This window comes from Leptinotarsa decemlineata, unplaced genomic scaffold, assembly GCF_025532065.1.
Source record: "Leptinotarsa decemlineata unplaced genomic scaffold, Ldec_3_MD MMD2_tig00000199_RagTag_RagTag, whole genome shotgun sequence".
In the NCBI taxonomy this organism is placed as follows: Eukaryota; Metazoa; Arthropoda; class Insecta; order Coleoptera; family Chrysomelidae; genus Leptinotarsa; species Leptinotarsa decemlineata.
This window is the reverse complement of record NW_027412544.1, coordinates 17,143,384-17,165,676: the sequence shown is the minus strand read 5'-3', so window position 1 is coordinate 17,165,676 and position 22,293 is coordinate 17,143,384. Positions and strand designations below refer to the sequence as shown.

Below are 22,293 nucleotides of genomic sequence, written 5' to 3'. Positions count from 1 at the left end.
ACTTACAAAATAAATCTCCAATCTTAGGAATAGGATGACGACACATCTCGATAAAAGGATTCACCGTGATTTTATAATCGCCGCAAATACGAACTGTTCCATCGCTTTTTAAAATAGGAACAATTGGTGTGCCCCAATCTGAGTATTGAACTGGTTCCAATATTCCCAACTTAAGAAGATTGTCAATCTCCATATCTACTTTCTCTTTCAATGCGTGAGCTATGGGTCTGTGTTTGAAAAACTTAGGAATTGTCCCATGTTTTAATCTGATCGACATTTTTCCCCGATTAAAAGTACCCAAATCATTTTTAAATACTTCTGGATACTCATTTATTAATTTATCAATTATCTGATCATTTGATAGTTTCATGTAATTTAGTGGACTAAATCCCAAATTAAAATTTTTTATGAAGTCCCTTCCTAAAAGTAGATTTGCTCCTCGACTTATAACAAAAAAATCAAACTTTTTCATCTCATTATTAAATGTTACATGCATAACTATTTTACCCAGGGGTACTATTTCATCTCCGACATAGGTCAAAAATTTCAATTTAGTTTCGATTGGTTTTAAATTAGGAAAATGTTTTTTCCACAGAATTTCAGAAATAACTGATTTAGAAGCCCCTGAATCCAACTCTGCCTTGAAAGGTAAATTGTTTAACTTTACATTTAGTAATATGGGACTTTCTTGTGACGATCTTAAACAAAATAATGCCCCTTCATTTTGTAAACAATCTTGGTTATCCGACACATTATTCGGATCAGCTGTGGAACAGACGGGCTCATTGACCGTTTCAATAAAATTAAAAGACTGGTTTTTATTTACCTTTTTACATATTCTACGGAGATGTCCCTTTGCGCCGCAAAAAGTGCAGGTGTATTCGCGGTAAAAACATCGCTGCGTCTCGTGGTTCCCACCTCCGCACACTTTACATGAAGACATACCTGTTTGTCGCCAGGAGGACCCCGATGAGGTGTTGGTGTTTGAAGTGTCTGCCCTTCTGAAACGGGTTGCCTGCCCTCTGCTGCTTTGTTCGCGGTTCCTTGGACCTGATCTGTATCCTGTCCTCTGATCTTTCACTTCTTGATAATCAAGTTTGTAAATATTTTCTCCTTTCACTTGCACTGTGGCTGGTAATCGATAACTATGATTTGCAACATCTGTTGCGGTAGCCGCTTGTATTGCTTCTTGAAAAGTCAGATGTTCATCTTTGGTGAAGAACATATCCAAAATTTTACCTTTTTCAAACCCACAGATGAATTTGTCACGTAGTGCATTATCTAATGATGTTCCGAATTTACAATGCGTTGCTAGACCGCGAAGACGAACCGCATACTCTTGGATAGTTTCAGAATCCCACTTTTTGGTTGCATAAAATGCAAAACGTTCTGCAAATACCACACGGGTGGGTTTATAATATGTTTCGAATAATTTCACTATGTCATCAAACGAAATGTTTTCCGGTTTTGCAGGTAAGGCGAGGTTTTCTAATAGCACGAATGCATTTTCGGATAATGCGTTCAATAATATTGCACGTTTCCTCTCTTCATTAACGATTGCATTTGCCACGAAAAAAGACTTCAGCTTCCTGATAAATATATCAAAATCGTGAACATCTGGATTGAATTCAGACTGAATTCCAAACTGCGCTGCCATTTTCTTTATTGGTACCTGAACTAAATGATATCAATTCTTCAATTATGAATGCACTTTACATTAACCATTATCCTCGTCGCCAACTGTAATGTACTTCACTATTTAACAATAAGACACGGTTTTCGTATATTCCATTTTATTTCCCCAAACTCAACTGAACTGCTATCCTAAGGTCACGGCACAGTGCACACAAAAAATATACAGTTTTTATCAACAACAATTCGGATACACTACAACTTTTAATTGAAATTGATATCACCTTATCAACTTTGAGATTTCTAATACATATATCTTTCGAAAACACTTCTTCCACTACTTTCTTCGAGGCCTTTATCGCTAACCCAGAAACCATTATCATATCAATATCTATATCTGTATCTGTTGAGTAGGGAAGATGAGTGTAGGCCCACAACACTTAAGTTACATGTTACCCATAGTACATCTTCCCGAGGAGTTGCCATCCTAGGTCATTGTCCATCCTGTCCTTTCCAGGAAGGTGGACAGGTCACTAGGAGACATCTTCTTCATATCGGCAGGTGTAGGCCAAGACTCGCCGAACACACACTCTTTTATTGACGATAACTCCGGACACTCGCATAGGTCATGCCTGAGGTGGGTTGAAGGAAACGACTGGAGTAAAGGTAATCACAATCTCTTTAGCCAAGGAAGCAGCTGGACTGAGAATTTTAGGATCCAGTGCCACCTAAGGCCTAATGACTTCGACAATTGCGGAATTAGCCAAACATCACACCCATGCTCACTCCCTAAAAAGATGGGATGAAATCAAAGGATGCAATCTTGCCAGGATTAACAGGAAAAAACTACGCTCAACAGAAGGATTTCTAACTGGTCACTGTCGACTAAGGAAACACCTCCATAATATGAAGCTAGTGGACACACCTTTATACAGGATATGTGAACAGGAAGATGAAACTGACAGGCATGTCCTATGCGAGAGTCCGGAGTTATCATCAATAAGAGAGTGTGTGTGTTCGGAGAGTCTTGGCCTACACCTGACGATATAAAGGAGATGTATCCCAGTGATCTGTTCACCTTCCTGGAAAGGACAGGATAGATGATGACCTAGGAAAACAACTCCTCGAGAGGATGTACAATGGGTTATATGTGGCCTAAGTGCTGTGAACCTACACTCACCCTCCCTACTCTACAGATACAGGACATGCCTGACAGTTGCATCTTCCTGTTCATACATCCTGCATAGCGGTGTGTCCACTAGCCCCATATTATGGAGGTGTTTTCTTAGTTGGCAGTGACCCGCCAGAGATTCTACTGTTAAGCGTAGGTTTTTCCTGTCATCGCCAGATGTTTCTTTGGCGACAGCTTCTCAGGGTCGCCCAAGGTAATCCTGATAAGACTGCATCCTTTGATTTCATCCCATCTCTCCAGGAATTGAGCATGGGGTTGACGTTTGGTTAGTTCCGCAATTGTCGAAGTCATCAGGCCGTAGGTGTCACTGGGTCCTAAAATTCTTAGTCCAGGCGCTTTCTTGGCTACAAAGTCGGCAATGCGATTACCTTAACTCATGTCGTGTCCTTTAACCCACCTGTCAGGAGATGAATGAAACCAGTTTTAGTCATTTTCTGATAATACTTACTTGGTTAGAGAAATACGCTTCGAAGTATAGTATTTTTCTGTGAGGGAAAAAGTATTTTCAATATAACAGTTTCACACCAGAGGTTCCAATTCTAACTATTCGCTTATTTGTAATAGTTGTGTTTTCAAAGCAGAACTTGATTTCAAATTTCAAACTTGAATTATTAAATTTTCTAATCCTTTGCTCAAGTCACTTGAACATATTCGTTACGTATTCACGAAAAATAAACGAAAATAAATTATTAGCATACTATGACAAATTTTAAACGAATACATAATGACTTCGCCTGAAAATATTTTGGAATATATATTTTTGTTGATTTATAACAGTGGAATCGGCCATCAATTTTTTTCTCAAATTTTGACTATTTGAACTTGAATGAATTGAAAGTTTGATAATTTGGTGGTTACCTATTTATATTTTGGCTGGTGGTTATGGTAGCAGCTCCATATAATATACACAAAACACTCAGTATGGCCATCGGCATAAGCATTTTAACATAAAATCCTAGCCATGCAAAATAAAATGCAAATTCAGTTCCGAAATATTTCTCTATTAGAATAATTGGTTGTTCCTTGTACCAACAGTGTATGTTGCCCCAGAATTTTACCAGAAGCTAAAATATTGAAAATATACCCTATCTCTCAAAATCCATAACTTTTTTCTTACTTGTCTATCTGTTAACTTTCCAAATTCGGTCCATTCATAGGGGCCATCGTGCAAAGGGTATGCACTCAAAAACACTTTTTCTTTCAACAGTTTTGGAATGCCATACTGATCTCGCCTGTTCCCAAATTTTGTCCTACATAGCATTTTGTACACAATCATTATCCTTTCAGCAGAAGTTATAGTAGTTGGAAGGCGTTTAGAGAACGTGTCACTGGAAATTAATATAAAAAATATCCATTGTAGGTTATAGATATCATAGGTTATATAAATATTCATTGTTGTTATAGATGTTATATGTGAATTAACGTCGCACACGTATTAAATTACAAGCGATAACAGCTTCCTGCTAAAAGTGCTAATTGTGCAGTATCAGCAAGATGAACACTTGTGTTCCAGACAAAGCAATTGCTGACACTGTTCAAATATTGTTTTTCATACCAAACATATAAATAGACCCTGCGAGGTCAGAAAGATGTTTATTAACGATTTATTCATTCTCAAGTATAGTTCATATCAAATACTTATTCAGTTAATGTTCCAAGTTTTCCACATTATATTTAAATATTATAATAAAGTGTTTATAAAGAAATAAACCAATTTTTAAAAAGTGAATTGTGAAAAACAAGATATAATATAGATATTATAGGTTATATAAATATTCATTGTTGTTATAGATATTATGATATGTAACCTAACTATGAATGTGGTCAATATTTCCTAAAAATTATGTCACAACTTTTTTTAATTATAATTCAACCTGAGGAAATGAGAAAATAATAATATTTTCAGAAAGAATGTTTGCGTGGTTTGTGTAGAACAAGTTCATTCTTTATTCAATTCAGGTTACAAATCATACAAGATTCTTATGGCTGGAATCAAATCGAATGAGTGAATGAATGTCATTACGTACTGTCATGAATATTATCCAGATTGGTGCTGATGAGGCAATATGACAAATGAATCATTCCGAAACTTCGAAGTCCGCCCTTGAGGATGATAGGGTCCCATGTAAGGGAAATTCTATGTCGAAACTCTTTCATACGCATGGAAATAGAAACCAAGGGAATAAACACTCAAATCGCCGAGTGACTACTGAAATATGGTAAACTTATGGTAAGATAAATTGAAGCGTATTAGTCGTGATACAGGATTCGTAGAGAGTTCACTTCTTTTGAATAGGCATTCAACGTTCAGTTTTCTAAGTCAAAATGATTCAGTGTTCCGTTTTAGTATGTTTTAATACTATTGCATATTTACGTTCGAATCATGAAAAGTTACAGAATAGTATGGACCGTACTCGTCAATTTGACTGAAGTTGACAAGCGAGTTATTATTTATTAAGCGGGATTTGTAGTAAAAAGTCTCATAAAACTTTCACATTGGCATCAGTGCATTGATAGCTTGTTTTCTAATAAAACCAACTCTGTTTATGCTTTAATATGGGTTAAGTAAAAGGGTAATTCAATCTTTCTGGAAGGGTTGTTGAAATTTTTCAGTTATGTGAGAAAATTATCAAATACCCCTTGAACCTAAGTGGAGGAAAAATGTCGAAAGATCTAAACTAAACAAACAAAAAAATTGTATCAGACATTTTTTTCAATATGCAAGTTTATCAATTAGATAACTTTCCGAAGACAAACCACATATCACAATCTGTAAGAGTTATTTTTGAAAAATATACAGGGTGTATCAACGATAGCTGGATGGACGATGGCTGCTTTTCTATTGGATACAAAAAAATGTTCTGAGAAAAAGTTGTAGAGATTGATGGAACCTATGCTTGAATGATTAATAATAATAAATGGCCAATAAATGTGTATCAGACCAAACTAATATTTCTCGAATATATCACTTCAGATAGTTTCACTCGATTGAATTTTTTGGGCTGAGTGCTTCTCAAAACTATAGGTTGTTTGTATTTATATCGAGTCGTTTGGAAATCATAGTGAAATGTGTGTTAAAAAATGAGTTCATTCAACACCAAATATCTTATACCCGATCGAATGGAATGAGGAAAATTTTTCAACCAAATATCCTTGAGGATATTTCGTCTCCATAAGTTTATTGAACAGTGTTTTTTCTATAGGGGGTAAACAAAACTCAGTTTTTTTTCAAATAGCCCATCCCGCACATATGACTATCCCAGAATAGTTCACACTCTGAGCTTTCAGAAAATGTAGGCATTGACTACCTTATTTCAATCGAAAATATATCCAATTCTTGAGGAAAGCATGAATAATTAATTAATTGAATCTATCTACAATTTTTCTCGAACTTCGATTATTGTTTACTTTGTAATAGAACAAAAAACTTCTTTGAATCAATTTAGTTTTCATCTAATCGTGTTGGTTTCTCGCGGTAAATCCCTTAACAAGATAATAGAAACCCACGTTTTGTGTGCTGTACACTCTCTTTGTTTTCAGAAACATCTCTTTCGAAAAGTCTGGATTATATACATTATATTAGGATATCGTACTGCTGAGAGCAGCTTATGTAACATCTACTTGGAATGTAGATCATTTCAGTTATATCAAATCACTCTTGGAACATTTGAATGTTATAGGAAATGTTAACAAACTTACATTTAGTTATTGAGCGGGTGAATTTATAATCGAAATCTACAATTTTTTTTTTTCGAAATTAAATTACCTACCGAAGAAATGATAAATATGATCTACATTTTGGATGAATGTGACAGAAATTGTTTATTAGCCAGTAGAATGTATGCTGTTCGATATCCTAACTCAAGGTCTACACGACCAGACAGTTTTTGGAGGGTTAAAGAAATTTCAACAAATGAATAAGCGGTGATGCTTTGAACAGTTGGAAATCCTCAAGTACGAGGGGAATTGCAAGAGAGATAGATTTAAGTCATACTTCCGTGAACAGAGTGTTGTTCAAAAATAAAGATTATTCTCATACTGGCTTTTATTACATCCAGAGTTCAATGAAACGGATTATGATACCAGAGTCAGAACATTTATTCAATCAGCGAAGAACCGAGTTACATGAAATATGTTTTGTTTTCTGGCGAGTCCACATTTGAAAGTAATGTTATGGTAAATAGACATAATATGCACATATGTGGGGGTCACTGGATGAGATAAATCGATAACCAAAACAGATTGTCTATAAATGTTTGGGGTGGCATAATTGGGGATAAGGTCATAGGACCATATTTCTTTGATGGTTCTCTGAATGGAGAAATTTATAGAGATTTCCTCCGAAATAATTTATCAGATTTGTTGCAGAATGTACCGATTGACACAAGGCATAGATCATAAATATCACCATTATGATGGCACGCCTCCCCACAACTAAAATCGGGTAAGGAGGTTTTTGAACAAGCGGCGTATAAATGAATGGATAGAAAGAAATGGACCCATTCACTGATTTCTATCTCTGGAAATATATGTTAAAGAAAGGTATATCGAGAGAAACCACCGACACCAGAAGACATCAATAATATACTTGTATGCACTTTTTGGAACCTTTGGTGTAGTAATGAATATTAGTGGAGTTTAGTCCCAACACCAAACCGTTATTTTCGATACTTCGACACGTCTTTCAATCACCTTCAATTACCTTTCAGTCATCTTCAAGATGATCACTTGGTTTTTGAAACACGTGTCGAGGTGTTGAAAATAACGGTTTGCTGTTGGAAATAAACTCCAGTAATGTTCATGAATAATATAATTAGAGATCAACTTCAATTGAAGTTTGAAGGGAAATTCATAATAGGCCACATTCATGCATAGCTCAAAATGGAAGATTGTTCAAAAATCTATTGTGAATTTGTGCATTTCAAAATGTTTTGTTTCCACTTTTTCAACTGTCTTCTCCAGCACTGAATAAAAAAAATATTACTTTTTCATACTTTCCTCAAGAATTAGATACATTTCCGATGGAAATAAAAAATCAATTCCTAAATCTTCTGAAAGCTCATAGTGGGGACTGGGATGGTCTTATGTATGGGGTGTTTCATTTTGGTTGATTGGTTAAACCTCCAACACTGACATAAAAACTTGGCAAGTTGAATTGGGTGTCACACCAATAGGTGAATCCACTTATGTCTCGCTTGCGTTTACACAGTTATTTTTATTAATTACTTCTCTTAGTTATTCCCATTTTGTCTTCAATCGAGGACCGCCTGCCCGGTACCGACGATGCCCAATAGGCTGAAATAGCTGTCTACCGGTGGCTCTTAAATTGAAATCATATCTATTTATCTTTTGATGTTCATCATCACTATTCTATCATTTTTTTATTAAGAGCTCGAATTTCCGAATATTACTGAAATCCAAACAGAGTTCTCCCGTCGGCGATGTCGTTCATTGGGATCTTAAATATTTATATTCACTGAAATCCAAATAGATTTCTGTAAGGATTATCTTGAAAGTGATAGACCAATAATATGTTTATCAATACCAAGCCATTCATAATTTCCAAATGTTTCTTGAGAATTTGTAGGTACCTACATTGTAGGATTGTAGCTATGAATCCTTTGAAAAACCCTTCAAAAGAAAATGTAGGGTTACTGAATGGGGTGGCGATAATGATACGGCGTTTTAGGTGAGTTCAAAAAAGATTCACCATAATGATAAAGTGACATTCATTTAATTTAGGATTTGTGGAAAGTAAAGAAAAATGAGAACAAGGAAGTATCCCTGAGGGACATTTCCCATGATTTGGCTGTATACACTACGTCTGTACGGAAAATTTTGAAGAAAAATTAATTCAAGACCCACGAATCAGAAAAATCCATCATTTGCATTTGACGGACTTCAATAGGAGAAAAGTTTTTTTGTAGATGACTCATTAGAAAATTTCGCCTAAATAATGAAATTTGCGAAAAAAAAGTGGTGGTATGATGATAGTAAATTTACCAACCTGTTGAACCATCGAATATACATCGCTGGCGACTAGAAAATGAATATTTACATAAAGTTACCAATTTTCAAGAGATATATGATGTTAACGTATGACTTGGTGTCTTATTTTTATTAGCCCCCACATCTCTGACCGGAAAATTGTACTTAGACTTCTTATCAAGGACTCTAGTTTAGTTTCTAGAAGATTTGCCACTCAGCCTAATAAGAAGATATGAGTATTTCCAGCACGACGGAGTTCCACCACATCGCATTAGGAGAATGTGCAGAGATTTCCTCAATACAACTATGCCAGGAAGATGGATAGGAAATGATGGTCCTATTGAATGGCCACCACGTTCACCGGACCTTTCTTTTCTAGATTTTTCGTTGTGGGGCTTCATAAAAGATGAAGTATTCAGAACCAATTTTGAAAATATTGTGGAAATGAAAGATTCAATCAGAAGACCCTGCATGGCTATCACTCCACAGATTTTAGAGAACTGCCACAAGCACACTATTTCTAGAACAAGTATTTGTTTGAGAAATTATGAAAGACAATTTGATCATTCAATGCGATATCGCTTGAGACGGTAAGTTAAAAAATGTAACGTGAGGCATTCCGTTATGATATTCGTTTTCTACGATTTATTATTTCGTCACATTCTCTTTCGCAACTGTTTCTTTTTTTATTTTTATTAACTATGTGTTTGCAACGATATTCAGAAATATAATTTCTTATTTTTTGGAAGAAACGTCGAGAAATACATATGTTGTAATATATTATTGAATGTGTAATTACAATGCTTACCAAAATGTATAAAATAATATGTTCGTATTAAAAAAAATATATTGATGATGGAACTCAATGAACGAAAAGTCGCATTGGGAAATGGGTTGAACCAGATTACGAAAATATGAAATGGAACAAAAATTTCACCTGTCATTTTTTGATATTATTGAAAATGGAGGCAGTAACAGTTGGTGATTTTATCGATCTCAGAATAGCATTATGTTGCATTCCTGAAAAAGCAACTTTTGTTCCATTTAACTGTACTTATAGGATCTACCGTTTCCGAGATAGTAACAGTGGTATCAGCTAAAAAACGGCCCTTGCCTCTCATGTGAACTTACGATTTTGTAGGTTCACATGGTGTGGCAGATACCAGAAGAAAAAACAACAGCTAATCTACCTGATGACGCGCAGAAAGCTGAAGTAAACCCTTAAGGCACATATACAACGTCTTCCATTTGAAAGATTTGTCGCAAGTTTAAAATCTCTTTTAAAAAAATCTGTTTGAAACCTGTTTTTCCGTCAACCAACTGTCGCACCCCTACGAATGACAACCCTCAGAAGTAGAAACTTATGCGAGCTAAGGATTAACGAGGTCTTACCTTTTAACGTGTGATTCCTAGCACGGGTTGGATGATAGCAAGTGAAAATCGATAGTTCAGCCTGGCGCTTGAACCACCGACTGAAACGGCAGTCAATTCGATTGAGTGAACAAAGCACCCACGTCGAACCGACCGGCTACCGACCGACCGAAGTAACTTCTTGTATATGAAAAGCAGAAATCAATTCCATTCAGCTGAAGCGAAAACCAATTGACCGGTTTTGCATTACTAGCTCCTCGTCATTACCGGGTGGGTCATTTCACCCGATTGGGTTTTTTGGAAGTATTTTTTGTTTTTTCATGAATAGTCCTTCAGCATGGTTGCGCAAATACATGACTTTGTTCCTTCTCTTATGATTAATTTTGGGCGTTCTTAGCATCCATGACGGTCTTGGCTAAGCCAGCTGCGCCACTACTTTGAGTGCCCGATGTACTCCGCAAATAGTAAAATGACAGGAATATACCACCTGATCTTGCATCTTCTTTGGGTATCATTGGAATTATTCTGAATAATTTCTTTTCATTGACTTATTATTGTTGACTTCATATTTTCTTTCAAAATATTTGTGCTGTGAATACGTTGAGTCGTGCCGTTCACCAGTTTACCAGACATGAACGAATTGATTCCGGGGTCATGACGTTATTGCTTTATTCAGTACACCTTCACCCTCGTACACCATCAAAGAAACTAATTCTTCAAATACTGGCGCGCTTGTGTTCATCTACTTGGATCATCCTGAACGCAAATGATCACCTAGGTATTTTTCCAAAACATTTCTTTCTCAAAAATGAATCTCTTCTAGAAATATACGTCTTTGAATCTAATTCAAAAATATTACTTGAAACACATTTCTAAGAGCCAGACATGACATTTGACACATTCATAAGTTTGTGTTCCGTGTGTTGTAATGATAATGGCAGACATGGTACTTCCATCATAATCAAATACTGAACATGGTTAAAGTCAAAGGTAAAAAAACAAGAAGGAATGACGAAGAACAGGAAGAGGATTTGAATATGCGATGTCTGATTTATTGCAAAATTTCATCAAATAATGTAACTGATCTCCAGATAATGAGCCAAATCAATTTCATTTTTGGGAAACGTCTCTTTGAATTTTATTATCATCAAAGACTTACAAATTTTGCATTAAGTCATAGCGTCTTCTCAGATAACCAACATGGTTTCCTGCCAGGACACTCAACTGCGGTGCTGGTATTTTACGAAAAATTGATCAAAGCAATCGAATTAGGTGAGTGCCCTGTTGGGATCTTCTGCGATCCCAGCAGGGCATTCGACTGCATTCTGCATGAGGTACTCTTGTCTAAATTGCACAAATATGGTATTCGTGCAGTTTAACTCGACTGGAAACCACAGAAAACTGTTTGTTAGTATATCTTCCACTAAATCTGCATATCAAAATATCTCTATGGGCGTTCCCCAAAGCTCTATTTTGAGTCCAATTTTATTTTTATTCTACCCGAATGACATGGATAATATCGAATCTTCTGCCAACTTTATTAGATATGCAGATGACACCAATATATTTGTCTCTAACTAATGTGAAAATACATTGAAACAAAAGTGTACAACTGCGGTTGTAGTAATAAAACAGATATAATTCGATTCCACAACTACCAAAAACGATGCGAAACTGTAACAATAAAAACTGATGAAATATTGATTGAGCCTACTTTATCAATTAAATTTCTTGGAATTACTATAGACGCTGGTTTAAACTGAAGAACATTGTACCAACTCGATCTCAAAATTGGACTCATTATGTTTTATGTTCTGAAATCTTAAGAACATTTTGTTACGTGAACAATTATTCGTATTATATCATACACAAGTAGCCTCCCGATTACGATATGGCATATGTTTCTGGGGTGTTTCCACTCGAGCACCAGATGTATTTATTGCACAAAAACGCATTTCAAAAATTATTTGCGATACCACAAGCATCCTGTAGATCGATTTTCAAAAAATCAAAAATTTTAACAATGACAAGTATTTTAATTTTAGAAATGTGTGAATACATATACACAAATAAAAATAAGTTTACTAGAATCCAACAAGTCCATATTTATAATACGAGGAATTGCGCTGATTCCTATATTCCCTACTGTAAATATGTTGTATCTTCGATATCTTGTAGATATTCGAGTCTGAAGATTTTCAATAAACTGCCTAGTTCAGCCAAGATTTTTATTTTTAAAACTCGCTTGAGAACACATTTACTCGACAATGATTCTCATACAATGGATGTATTTTTTATTCTTCAGATAATAAGTGACTATTCTTATATGTTTTATCATCTTTGGGAAAATAAATGTATTATCATTATTATTATTTTCACCGTAGTGTACGCTGGTCAGGCTCTATCCCCCGAGGCCCCGATATATTCAGGATGGCACGCCAGCATTATCAACCAATGACCACTCCCCACACCGTGGGGAATATCGTTTTGGTCTGGTGGTCGAGAAGGACTTCATCAGGCTTGTTAGCTTGTATGAGCCTGAGGGTGGGGAACGAATAGTTCCAATAAATTCGGCACTTCTCGTTCCCCACAACGAATTCAATATCCCCCGGAGCGTAGGGCAACACCGGTGTCTCGTCAATACCGACCTGAGAAAAGCGAACGTCAGGCGCTTTGATAAGCCAAGGTTTCCAATGTTATTGAAGAAGACCCCATGCATTGACTTATCCTTGTGTCTCCGCAGAAGTAAGGTGATCTCTGCGGCTTTTATCTGAGCTTTTTGCTGAACGGGTTCCAACTCGGTGACAGAGTTGTAGTCAACTCGTTCAGAGTCGAAAACTTTACCGAGTTCATCAGCTGCTCGTGCAGCTGCCCTAAGGAGAAAAGCTCCAATTCCTGCTCTCACATGGTCACGGACCATGCAGAGAAGGGGATCCGAACTCCTGACGACTTTACAGGCTGTATCCAGTACCATTATGTCATGTAGACACTCCAAACTCAAAAGTCCACGGCCTCCCTGTTGTCGGGGGAAGTACAACCGTGGAACAGACGATTTGGGATGCAAACTTCTATAGAGATGCATCATTTTTCGGGTCTTTACGTCGAGTTGATACAGCTCCTCCCGAGTCCACTTCACTACTCCAAACGAGTAGAGTAAGATTAGAACGGCAAGCATATTTGTTGCAGCAACTTTGTTCTTTTCCGACAGTTCCGATGACCAGATCTGTCGAAGTTTGTGCTGATACTTGCCGCGGAGAGAGTTTTTCACTGCAGTTACCTCTTGTGAGTGGCGTTATTATTATTATTATTAGGAGTTTATTCTAGATTTGTGAACCAGTGGTTTCTGATATAATAAACCATATTTTGCTAAATTTTTGATCGAAAAAATAAAAAGAGATTAATGTGAAGTTAGCCACAGTTTCCTGGCCACACTTTCTGACGTAGGGAAAATTGTATGCGGGATAAAAAAGCAAACGCGGGCGGTGTAGTCAGATTTTCTATTTTTCCTGTTTCTGATGATTGAAATTCTTCCAGTGAATAACGTTAACCTACGAGAAGACCATGTTTCTGATACAATATTCAACATCAAACAAATCCGTGAGGAGACTATCGATAATCTACCCAAATGATTTCGAATGTTAAAAATCCTCATATTTCTCAAAAAGGAAGACATACAAATGATTATATAATATGATTACGGTCAAAACAATGCGTAATAATGCGTAATATGCGAAGAAAAAATAATAATGTCTAGCAAAACTTCAAGTAAAGTTCCCGAAGTGCCTAAAATTAATAGGCTTCGTGGGAGAAAAAACATATGGATATTAAATATACAAGCTGAAATCAATTAGTTTGGCCGTAATAGGCGGGGAAATAAATAATTTCACGACGCGACTTTCAGTAAACTAACAGAAATATTCCAAGTGCCAAGAATTGTTATATTTCGCAAAAATGAAAACATACCGATGAAATCATATACAGTGTCAAAACAATTTGTTTGGCCGTAATAGGCGAGGAAAAAAATAATTTCTCAACAAGACCATCAGTAAACTAACAGAAATATTTCGAGTGCCAAGAATTTTTGTATTTCACAAAACTGACGACATACAGATGAAATTATATACAGGGTCACAACAATTTGTTTGGCCGTAATAGGCGAGGAAAAAATAATGTCTGACAAGACTTCAACTAAAGTACCAGAAATATTCCGAGTCTCAAAAATTATTGAGCTACGTGTGAAAGGAAACATATGAAATGTCATATATACAGAGTCAAATCAATTTGTTTGATCCTAATAGGCGAGGAAAAAAATAATTCCTCAACAAGACCATCAATAAACTAACAGAAATATTTCGAGTGCCAAGCATTTTTGTATTTCGCATAACTGAAGACATACAGATGAAATTATATACAGGGTCAAAACAATTTGTTTGGCCCTAATGAAATCGTTATTTTTAACACCTCGATACGTGCTTCGATCCCCAAGTGATCATCTTCAAGAGAAAGATTAAACATAACTACACCCAAAGTTCCAAACAGTGCATCACAAATATCGAAAATATTGTTGAAAATGATTAAATATAAATCCTGTGAAAGCCACAGCTTTCAATATCAATATAATAATGATAATAATAATAATAATGTCGCCTTTATTATTTCATAACCAAAACAAAAAACACAACATAACTTATATATTCAACTTACAATTGAAACAAAAGGTGAAGTTCATCGTCCGTAATGAAATACATCACGGAAAATTATCTTCCTTCCAACCCTGAAAAGGGAACAGATAAAAAGAAAAGAAAATCAAAAATAAAACTGTGATTGATGATATTATGAAATAAAAACGAATAAACATCTTACTTAAAGAGTTTACTTCACCTATTCCCTACAAGATATCAATTATTTGATTTAATTTCAGTCTTACAAAAAGTATACCGCTTGGTAAATTTCAATTTCCCATATGATTAACATGAAAAAGCTTGGTTTTTGAGCTTCAATGGTTCAAAAAATCGAACACTCTACAAACAAGCTATCCTTAAATTTATTGATAAACAGACGCGTTTCGAAGTTATTCATTTTCAAAATATAATTTTTATTTTATTTTATTTATTTTTATCGTTGTTTTAATAAATCTTCAAAGATTAAAAAAAAATCAATTTTTTGACGAAAGTATTTTTCAAATTTCTCAAATTTTTTGTATTCGAATTTTTTTTTGGTTTCACAGATCCTTTTGTTTAACTATCAAATTTTTAATACTGCCGTATCCTAATTTTTCAATAAATTCAAATCCTTTTTTTCAACTAAAAATTATTTCCATCTATCATTTATTTGAATTTACTATATTATATATTTTAAATTCAGAAAACAAAAAATTTGAAAAATTCTACAAAGTTTTTTGATAAATTTGATATTTTCGTGAAAAAATTTCAAAATTTAAATATTTTAACTTTCATAACTTCGAAACGTGTCTGTTTATCAAGAAATTATAAGATATTTCCTTTTGTAGAGCGTTCAATTTTATACAAGAAAATTATTTGGTCTATGTTAATATCAATATCAAGGGCTGTGGCTTTCACATGATTTTATTTTCATCATTTCAAACAATAATTTCAATATATATTCAAGAGAAAAAAAATTGTCGATTTTTTTAATCAGTCTATGCTCGCCGCAAAAGCAGACGAAACGTTTGGTACTTCATGTTCCAGTCGACCACGGCCTATCAGCCTGAGTAATAATAAACATTCGCCATCCATTGGTAATCTGGATAGGATAGCAGTCGATACCATTCTGTGAATATAATTTCTCCGTTTGTCTTTCATGAAAGGGCAACCCATTGGCATCTACACACGAGAGTCTTCAAATGATTTTAATCATTTACGAAAAGAATATGAGCAAATGAGAGGTATCCAACGAAAAATCGTTAAAAATAATTTGTTGCATATAAATCCACTAGACCAACGTCAAAACGATTGTTTTGTCGCTATCCATTTCAACAGCTGAAACACATAATTTAGGTTCTGTTAGATCAGATGAAGTATATCGAAAAGCCAGAGCAGAGATATTTGCGAGAAATGATAGGCACTCCGATGACATCATAGATATGTTATTAATGTATCGAAGTCGTCCAGAATATATTAAGACTGTCGGTGATCCATTGCATGTGTATGTATATAGCAGAGAACAACTGTTTCTGATGAGGCAAAAACCTGTTCTATATTTAGATTCAACAGGTTCACTTATAAGAAAACTTAAAAAAACATCGAAAAATATATTCTATTACTGCGGAGTCATTCAATTACCCAGGAATAAAAGAGTATGTCCAGTGGTAGAAATGATATCATCTGATCACGACGCTGGTTCGATCGGTGCATGACAGTTGAAATTCAGATCATTCTACTTGCAAGAACAAAAGAAGTGGCCCTCGTTCAGTTCTGTTGTTGTTGATTTCAGTTGGGTTTTAATGAATTCAACCTCTGTAGCATGGAACAGTATGAAGCTAATAGATTATCTACAGCTGACGTGTAATATTGTCACAGAGTTGAAAACATTTCCAAGCAACAAAATTAAGTTACATATTTGTTGCAATCATATATTCAAAAATATGGTAATAGAAGTTGAAAAACATTTCCAAGAAGATGTTATAAGGACACATCTGAAAGAAATTTTAGCGGCCTCTTTCAATATACGGAAGTGGAATACTTTTCAGGTATGATTGAAAAATATAGCGGTTGAACTAAATTTTCCGTCAAAAACTCCAACCTTAAACAAAAGTTTACATAATCTGCTAAAATATGCTGTGTAAAAGATACTGAGTATGATAGTTCGTGTATAACATATACAACTCTTTCAGATAATTTCACTACAATATACGAAAAAAGCCCTTTTTATATTAATTTTCAAGAATTAGCCTGCCAACTGCTTAATACTATTGAAAAAGATAACGATGATATATTTCCTATGAACAAATATTTCAATGAAGAATTTTTTGATACCATTATGAAACGGTACTTACCATACGTACCTTTGTGGAGCGGATTGATATTGGCGGATTCAAACAGAAAGAGCAACGCCCCCTATCGTATGGTATACGCAAAAATAACATTCTAGCCAGTCATATGGAACAAAAATGTAGCAGGGTGGTGTGAATACGAAAGTATATATTATCGGTGTATAAAGAAGAATTAGTTGAAATTCCAAATAAAGGAAAGTATAGAAAAATATTAGTTTCTCACAAGGCGACTATTGATGACCAAGGATTGGTATCTCAAGAAAATTGGTCAAGAAAATATAAATAACAAGTCGACAAATTTTCAGGGTGAACATTTTAGACGGATGCTTGAAGACAATAGTATAATTGATGATACTATAAATCTTTGTCTCCAGTGCGGCGTTGGTTTCTTAGATCATACGGCAGTTTTAAGATGGGTTCACGAATCTTGTGAATTATGTCCCCCAGAAAAACATGACTCATATTTCCGTAACACTTGCCTCGTTTCGAAGAGTGGTGATGAAGGTATACTTAGTAGAAATGAAAAAGTTTGTCGAGAGTTTTTGAAAAGGAGTACAAAAAATCTATCTACACACTAGATATTATTGAAAGAGAAACTCGAAAACAGAGTAGATCTCTTTCATGGTATAATGAGATGAAAAAACAGATAACTTCATCATTATTTGGTAGAGGTTGGAAAGCTAGACCTGAAAAGACACTGAAAAATATCTCGATGGATATTGTTAATCCGCCCCATTTTAGGTTAAATACAATAGATCAAGGGAAAAAAGCGAGGAGAAAGCTTTAAAAGCTTATATGGAAGAAAAAAATATAATATGTACCACTTCTGGGTTACGTATTCACCCGGAATTGCAATATATTGCAGCATCTCCAGATGCTCTCGTAGATAATGATGGGATCATGGAGATAAAGTGCCTCTACATATAAGAAATATTAATCCCAATGTGGCATGCGGACATGCCAAGGTCTATTGGGAGTAACAAATCGCAAATGGTGTGATTTTGTCATTTTCACAAACGATGGGATCAAAATTCAAATAATTGAAAGAAATTTCAGAATATGGAAATTATTATTAGAGAAATTGAGAAACTTTTTTGATACATTTTTATTGTCCCGATTAGCAGGAGTTGCGAAAGAACCAATTTTTCGTAGTATAATGCCAGTAACCGGTCCGAAGGGGCTCATAACCAGTAATCTTGAATATCACAAGAAAATAAGCAGATCATATATTAAAGCTACTTTCCAAAGCTATCCCTGAACGGTAAAAGAGGTTGCTGACGAGAACTTCGCAATTTTGTCCAGCACCGCCTGGCTCACAAACTTCCTTATAGACATACATTTGAATATATCAAATAAAAATAATGGAAGCAATTATCAAATTGTCGAATGTATTCTAGATACTCGATTTTTTTTAATTTCCTCTGAGAAAATTCACTGGTCCATCAATGATTTCAATATACGTAAGGAAAAAATTGTCTTTCCAATTCTGCAGAATTACTCTGATGCAAATCCTTGCCCGAGTGCACATCATTTCTGCCTAATGGTAATAGACTTCAAATAAAAAAAAATAATCTTTTTAAATCCAACAGGAAACTATATTTCAGAGTCACAAAAATATTTAGAAATAATTTTTGAATTTTTGAGGTATTATAACAAAATGAATAATGTAAATTACGAGCTTACTAACTGTAAAATTACAGTACTCATTACAGATTCATTTAGTTGCGGTCCATTCGTATTATATTTTCTTGAAAATATTGCAACTTCAAAATCTCTGATGAACAACGTCAACATAAGAGGATAAAGAAATAAAATGAAACTTGATATATTACATGATTCTGATAACATGCAGGATAAATGTATCATTTACGGGGTCATAATAACAGTAGAAACCGAAATAAAACAATGTGAAAAGTGTCGAAGACTTTCCCACGAAGCTTGTCATATGCGGTATGAAAACGTTCTGGAGGATTCATTTGTGAATTATGCGAATGAAACATTGTATAATGAAATTTACCCTTGAAAATTACCCCTTCTATTTTTCCAGAGCATTTCAAATTACTGTAACACAATGTTTTTTGATGACTTGTAGGTTAAAGATAACTTGTTAATTTGGAATATTGGTGCATTTGTAAATTTAGTTAGATTTAAAAATATTTTTAAATATTTTTACAGTCATTTTATGCCCAGAATTTTTCAAATATGAAATATATATTTCAAACTCCCTAACAAAAGTCAATCCTGTATGTAACATCGGCCATCTCAATGCAATGATATCTGTCCACAATTTTTAAATATATCGCTGACAGTAATTACGTCGAAATGAATTGATTTGACTATCGAAAATTGAAAATTCGGAATGTTGTGATTCATTCATTTATGTCTCTCTTCAAAGAAAGCTCAATGATATTTGGTACGCGAAATATTTAGAGTACTAACTGGAATTATATTTTCTTCGTTTATTACGGCCACAAATTGTTTTGACCCTGTATATAATTCCATCTGTATATCTTCAGTTTTGCGAAATACAAAAATTTTTGGCACTCGAAATATTTCTAACAGTTTACTGATGGTCTTGTTGAGAAATTATTTTTTTCCTCGCCTATTACGGCCAAACAAATTGTTTTGACCCTGTATATAATTTCATCTGTATGTCTTCAGTTCTGCGAAATACAAAAATTCTTGGCACTCGAAATATTTGTGTTAGTTTACTGATGGTCTTGTTGAGACATTATTTTTTTCCTCGCCTATTACAGTCAAACAAATTGATTTGAATCTGTATATATAACATTCCATATGTTTCCTTTTACACATAGCAAAATAATTTTTGGCACTCGGAATATTTCAGGTACTTTAATTGAAGTCTTGTCAGACATTATTTTTTTTCTCGCCTATTACGGCCAAACAAATTGTTTTGACCCTGTATATGATTTCATCTGTATATTTTCAGTTTTGCGGAATACAACAATTCTTGGCACTCGGAATATTTCTGTTAGTTTACTGAAAATCGCGTCGAGAAATTATTTATTTCCTCGCCTATTGCGGCCAAACATATTGATTTCAGCCTGTATATATAATATACATATGTTTTTTCTCCCACGAAGCCTATTAATTTTAGGCACTTCGGGAACTTTACTTGAAGTTTTGCTAGACATTATTTTTTCTTTGCCTATTAGGGTCAAACACATTGTTTTGACCGTATTTATATTATATATTCATTTGTATGTCTTCTTTTTTGAGAAATATGAGAATTTTCGACATTCGAAATCATTTGGGTAGATTATCGATAGTCTCCTCACGGATTTGTTTGACTTTATGTTGAATATTGTATCAGAAACATGGTCTTCTCGTAGGTTAACGTTATTCACTGGAAGAATTTCAATCATCAGAAAAAGAAAAAATAGAAAATCTGACAACACCGCCCGCGTTTCTTCTTTATCCCGCATACAATTGTCCATACGTCAGAAAGTGTGGCCAGGAAACTGTGGGTAACCTCACACTCATTAAAATGAGCACATTGAACACTAAGTATCTCTATAACTGGAAACCAAAGTAATGAATAACCAGTTATATTTTCTGACTCTCTTACTTTTTTATAAAATATGAGATATTCACAAGAAAATAATTATTCAGAAACGAAAGTTCTAAACATTCATCTCTCCCAACTACCTAACAGTAGGTTCTAAATAAACGAGATACATCCGCGAGACTGAACTTGAAGACTTTTTTTCTGACATATACACCCACCTGTCACAGAATATCATAGAGGAATACCAAGTGAAACCGTGGAGATCCAGCCAACAGAAGGAGGTATACGATGTGAAAGAGAGGGAAAGTGTAGTTCTACATGAATGTGTTTGGGGCTGATGATGATAGATCGGGGCCTTTCGATACTGTTGGTTGTCCATGGCCCATATAACTGAGGCTGTATCCCAAAGTATGATCAATTCATGAAGATTCCACATACGATAAGCCACCTTCACTTTGACATCATTATCACTTTCATCGATGAGGTTCAGAAGTTTCAGTTTCACATTCCATTTTGTCGATTACCAATGCTGCTTCGACTTCCCCAATTATAATTTCTGAATGAGCGTGCTCTAATCAGAATTAGCTCTTTATCATTAATCACTTCAATGAAATTAATAAGAACACTTTTGTCTAATTACCACTACTTAATTTTATTTATACTATTATAATCTTCAGCGAAACCCATGAGTTAATTCACTGCTGAATACATGACTAATGGGATCATATATATATTCTGTTTCTTCACATCAAGACTCCATCCTATCGGTGGTATTGAATTTTCGTGCGTTTGCCCGAATGACGTCATATTTTTTACTGTGGTGGTTACGTCAGGTTTTCCAACTACAGGCACTTGCTCACCACCCATTTCATAGCGAATTTCATCGAATATAAAGGCGATGGCCTCATTGGAAAGGTAAATATTGCTTGCTAGTATCAGATAGTGTGAACTTTTCCTCAATAATATTAATGGTGCGTACTGAATAGACGTGTGCAGGTGTGCTCCTAGTAAAGTCTTAAATGAAACAGTGAAAACAGTGTGATAAATCTGTTGGTAACTATTCAAGATGGCGGAAACTGGCAAACAGCCGTCTGATGTTTTATCTGTTATTAGTGAAGCTAATTTTAAAGAAAAACAATTTAAGTGTTGTCAAACAAAAACAACAAAAAATATAGTATGCATAGAATGCGGAGAGATATTTCACCTATCTTGTGCAGTGAAAAATAAACTGAAGTGTACTAGAATATGTGATACAAGGATTGTTTGCTGCAAAACACAACATTCAGGAAAAATTAATTCAAATATTTCATTTGAAAACGAAATGCTGAAAAGGTTACTTAGAGAACAAGAAGAAAAATTCAAATTACTAATGGAAAATTATACACTCTTGAAGAGAAATAATCAATTACTGGAAGAAAAAGTCAATCAATATGCAAGTAAAAAATCTCAGGAAGCCAATAAAAAACGCCACAATGAAGTTCCTAAACAAAAAGAGGTATCATATGTTGACAAGGCCTCAAATAGTTTGAATACAACAGCGTTGCCAAACCACTCCAGAATTGCAGAAGA

At 34.7% G+C, this 22,293-nt stretch overlaps 1 protein-coding gene across 7 annotated transcripts in view; it reads right to left on the bottom strand.

Annotated features, from left to right (window-relative positions):
- The window catches only part of LOC111510468 (anoctamin-3), a 96,617-nt gene that overhangs the window by 60,079 nt on the left and 14,245 nt on the right, over window positions 1–22,293 (bottom strand). For all 7 annotated transcript variants that reach the window (XM_074173087.1, XM_074173084.1, XM_074173085.1 and 4 more), the window contains exons 3-4: window positions 3,942–4,152; window positions 3,683–3,888 (exon numbers count right to left, since the gene is read on the bottom strand). In XM_074173087.1, the coding sequence (XP_074029188.1) occupies window positions 3,683–3,888; window positions 3,942–4,152 (417 nt within the window). The remainder of the gene's footprint in view (window positions 1–3,682; window positions 3,889–3,941; window positions 4,153–22,293) is intronic.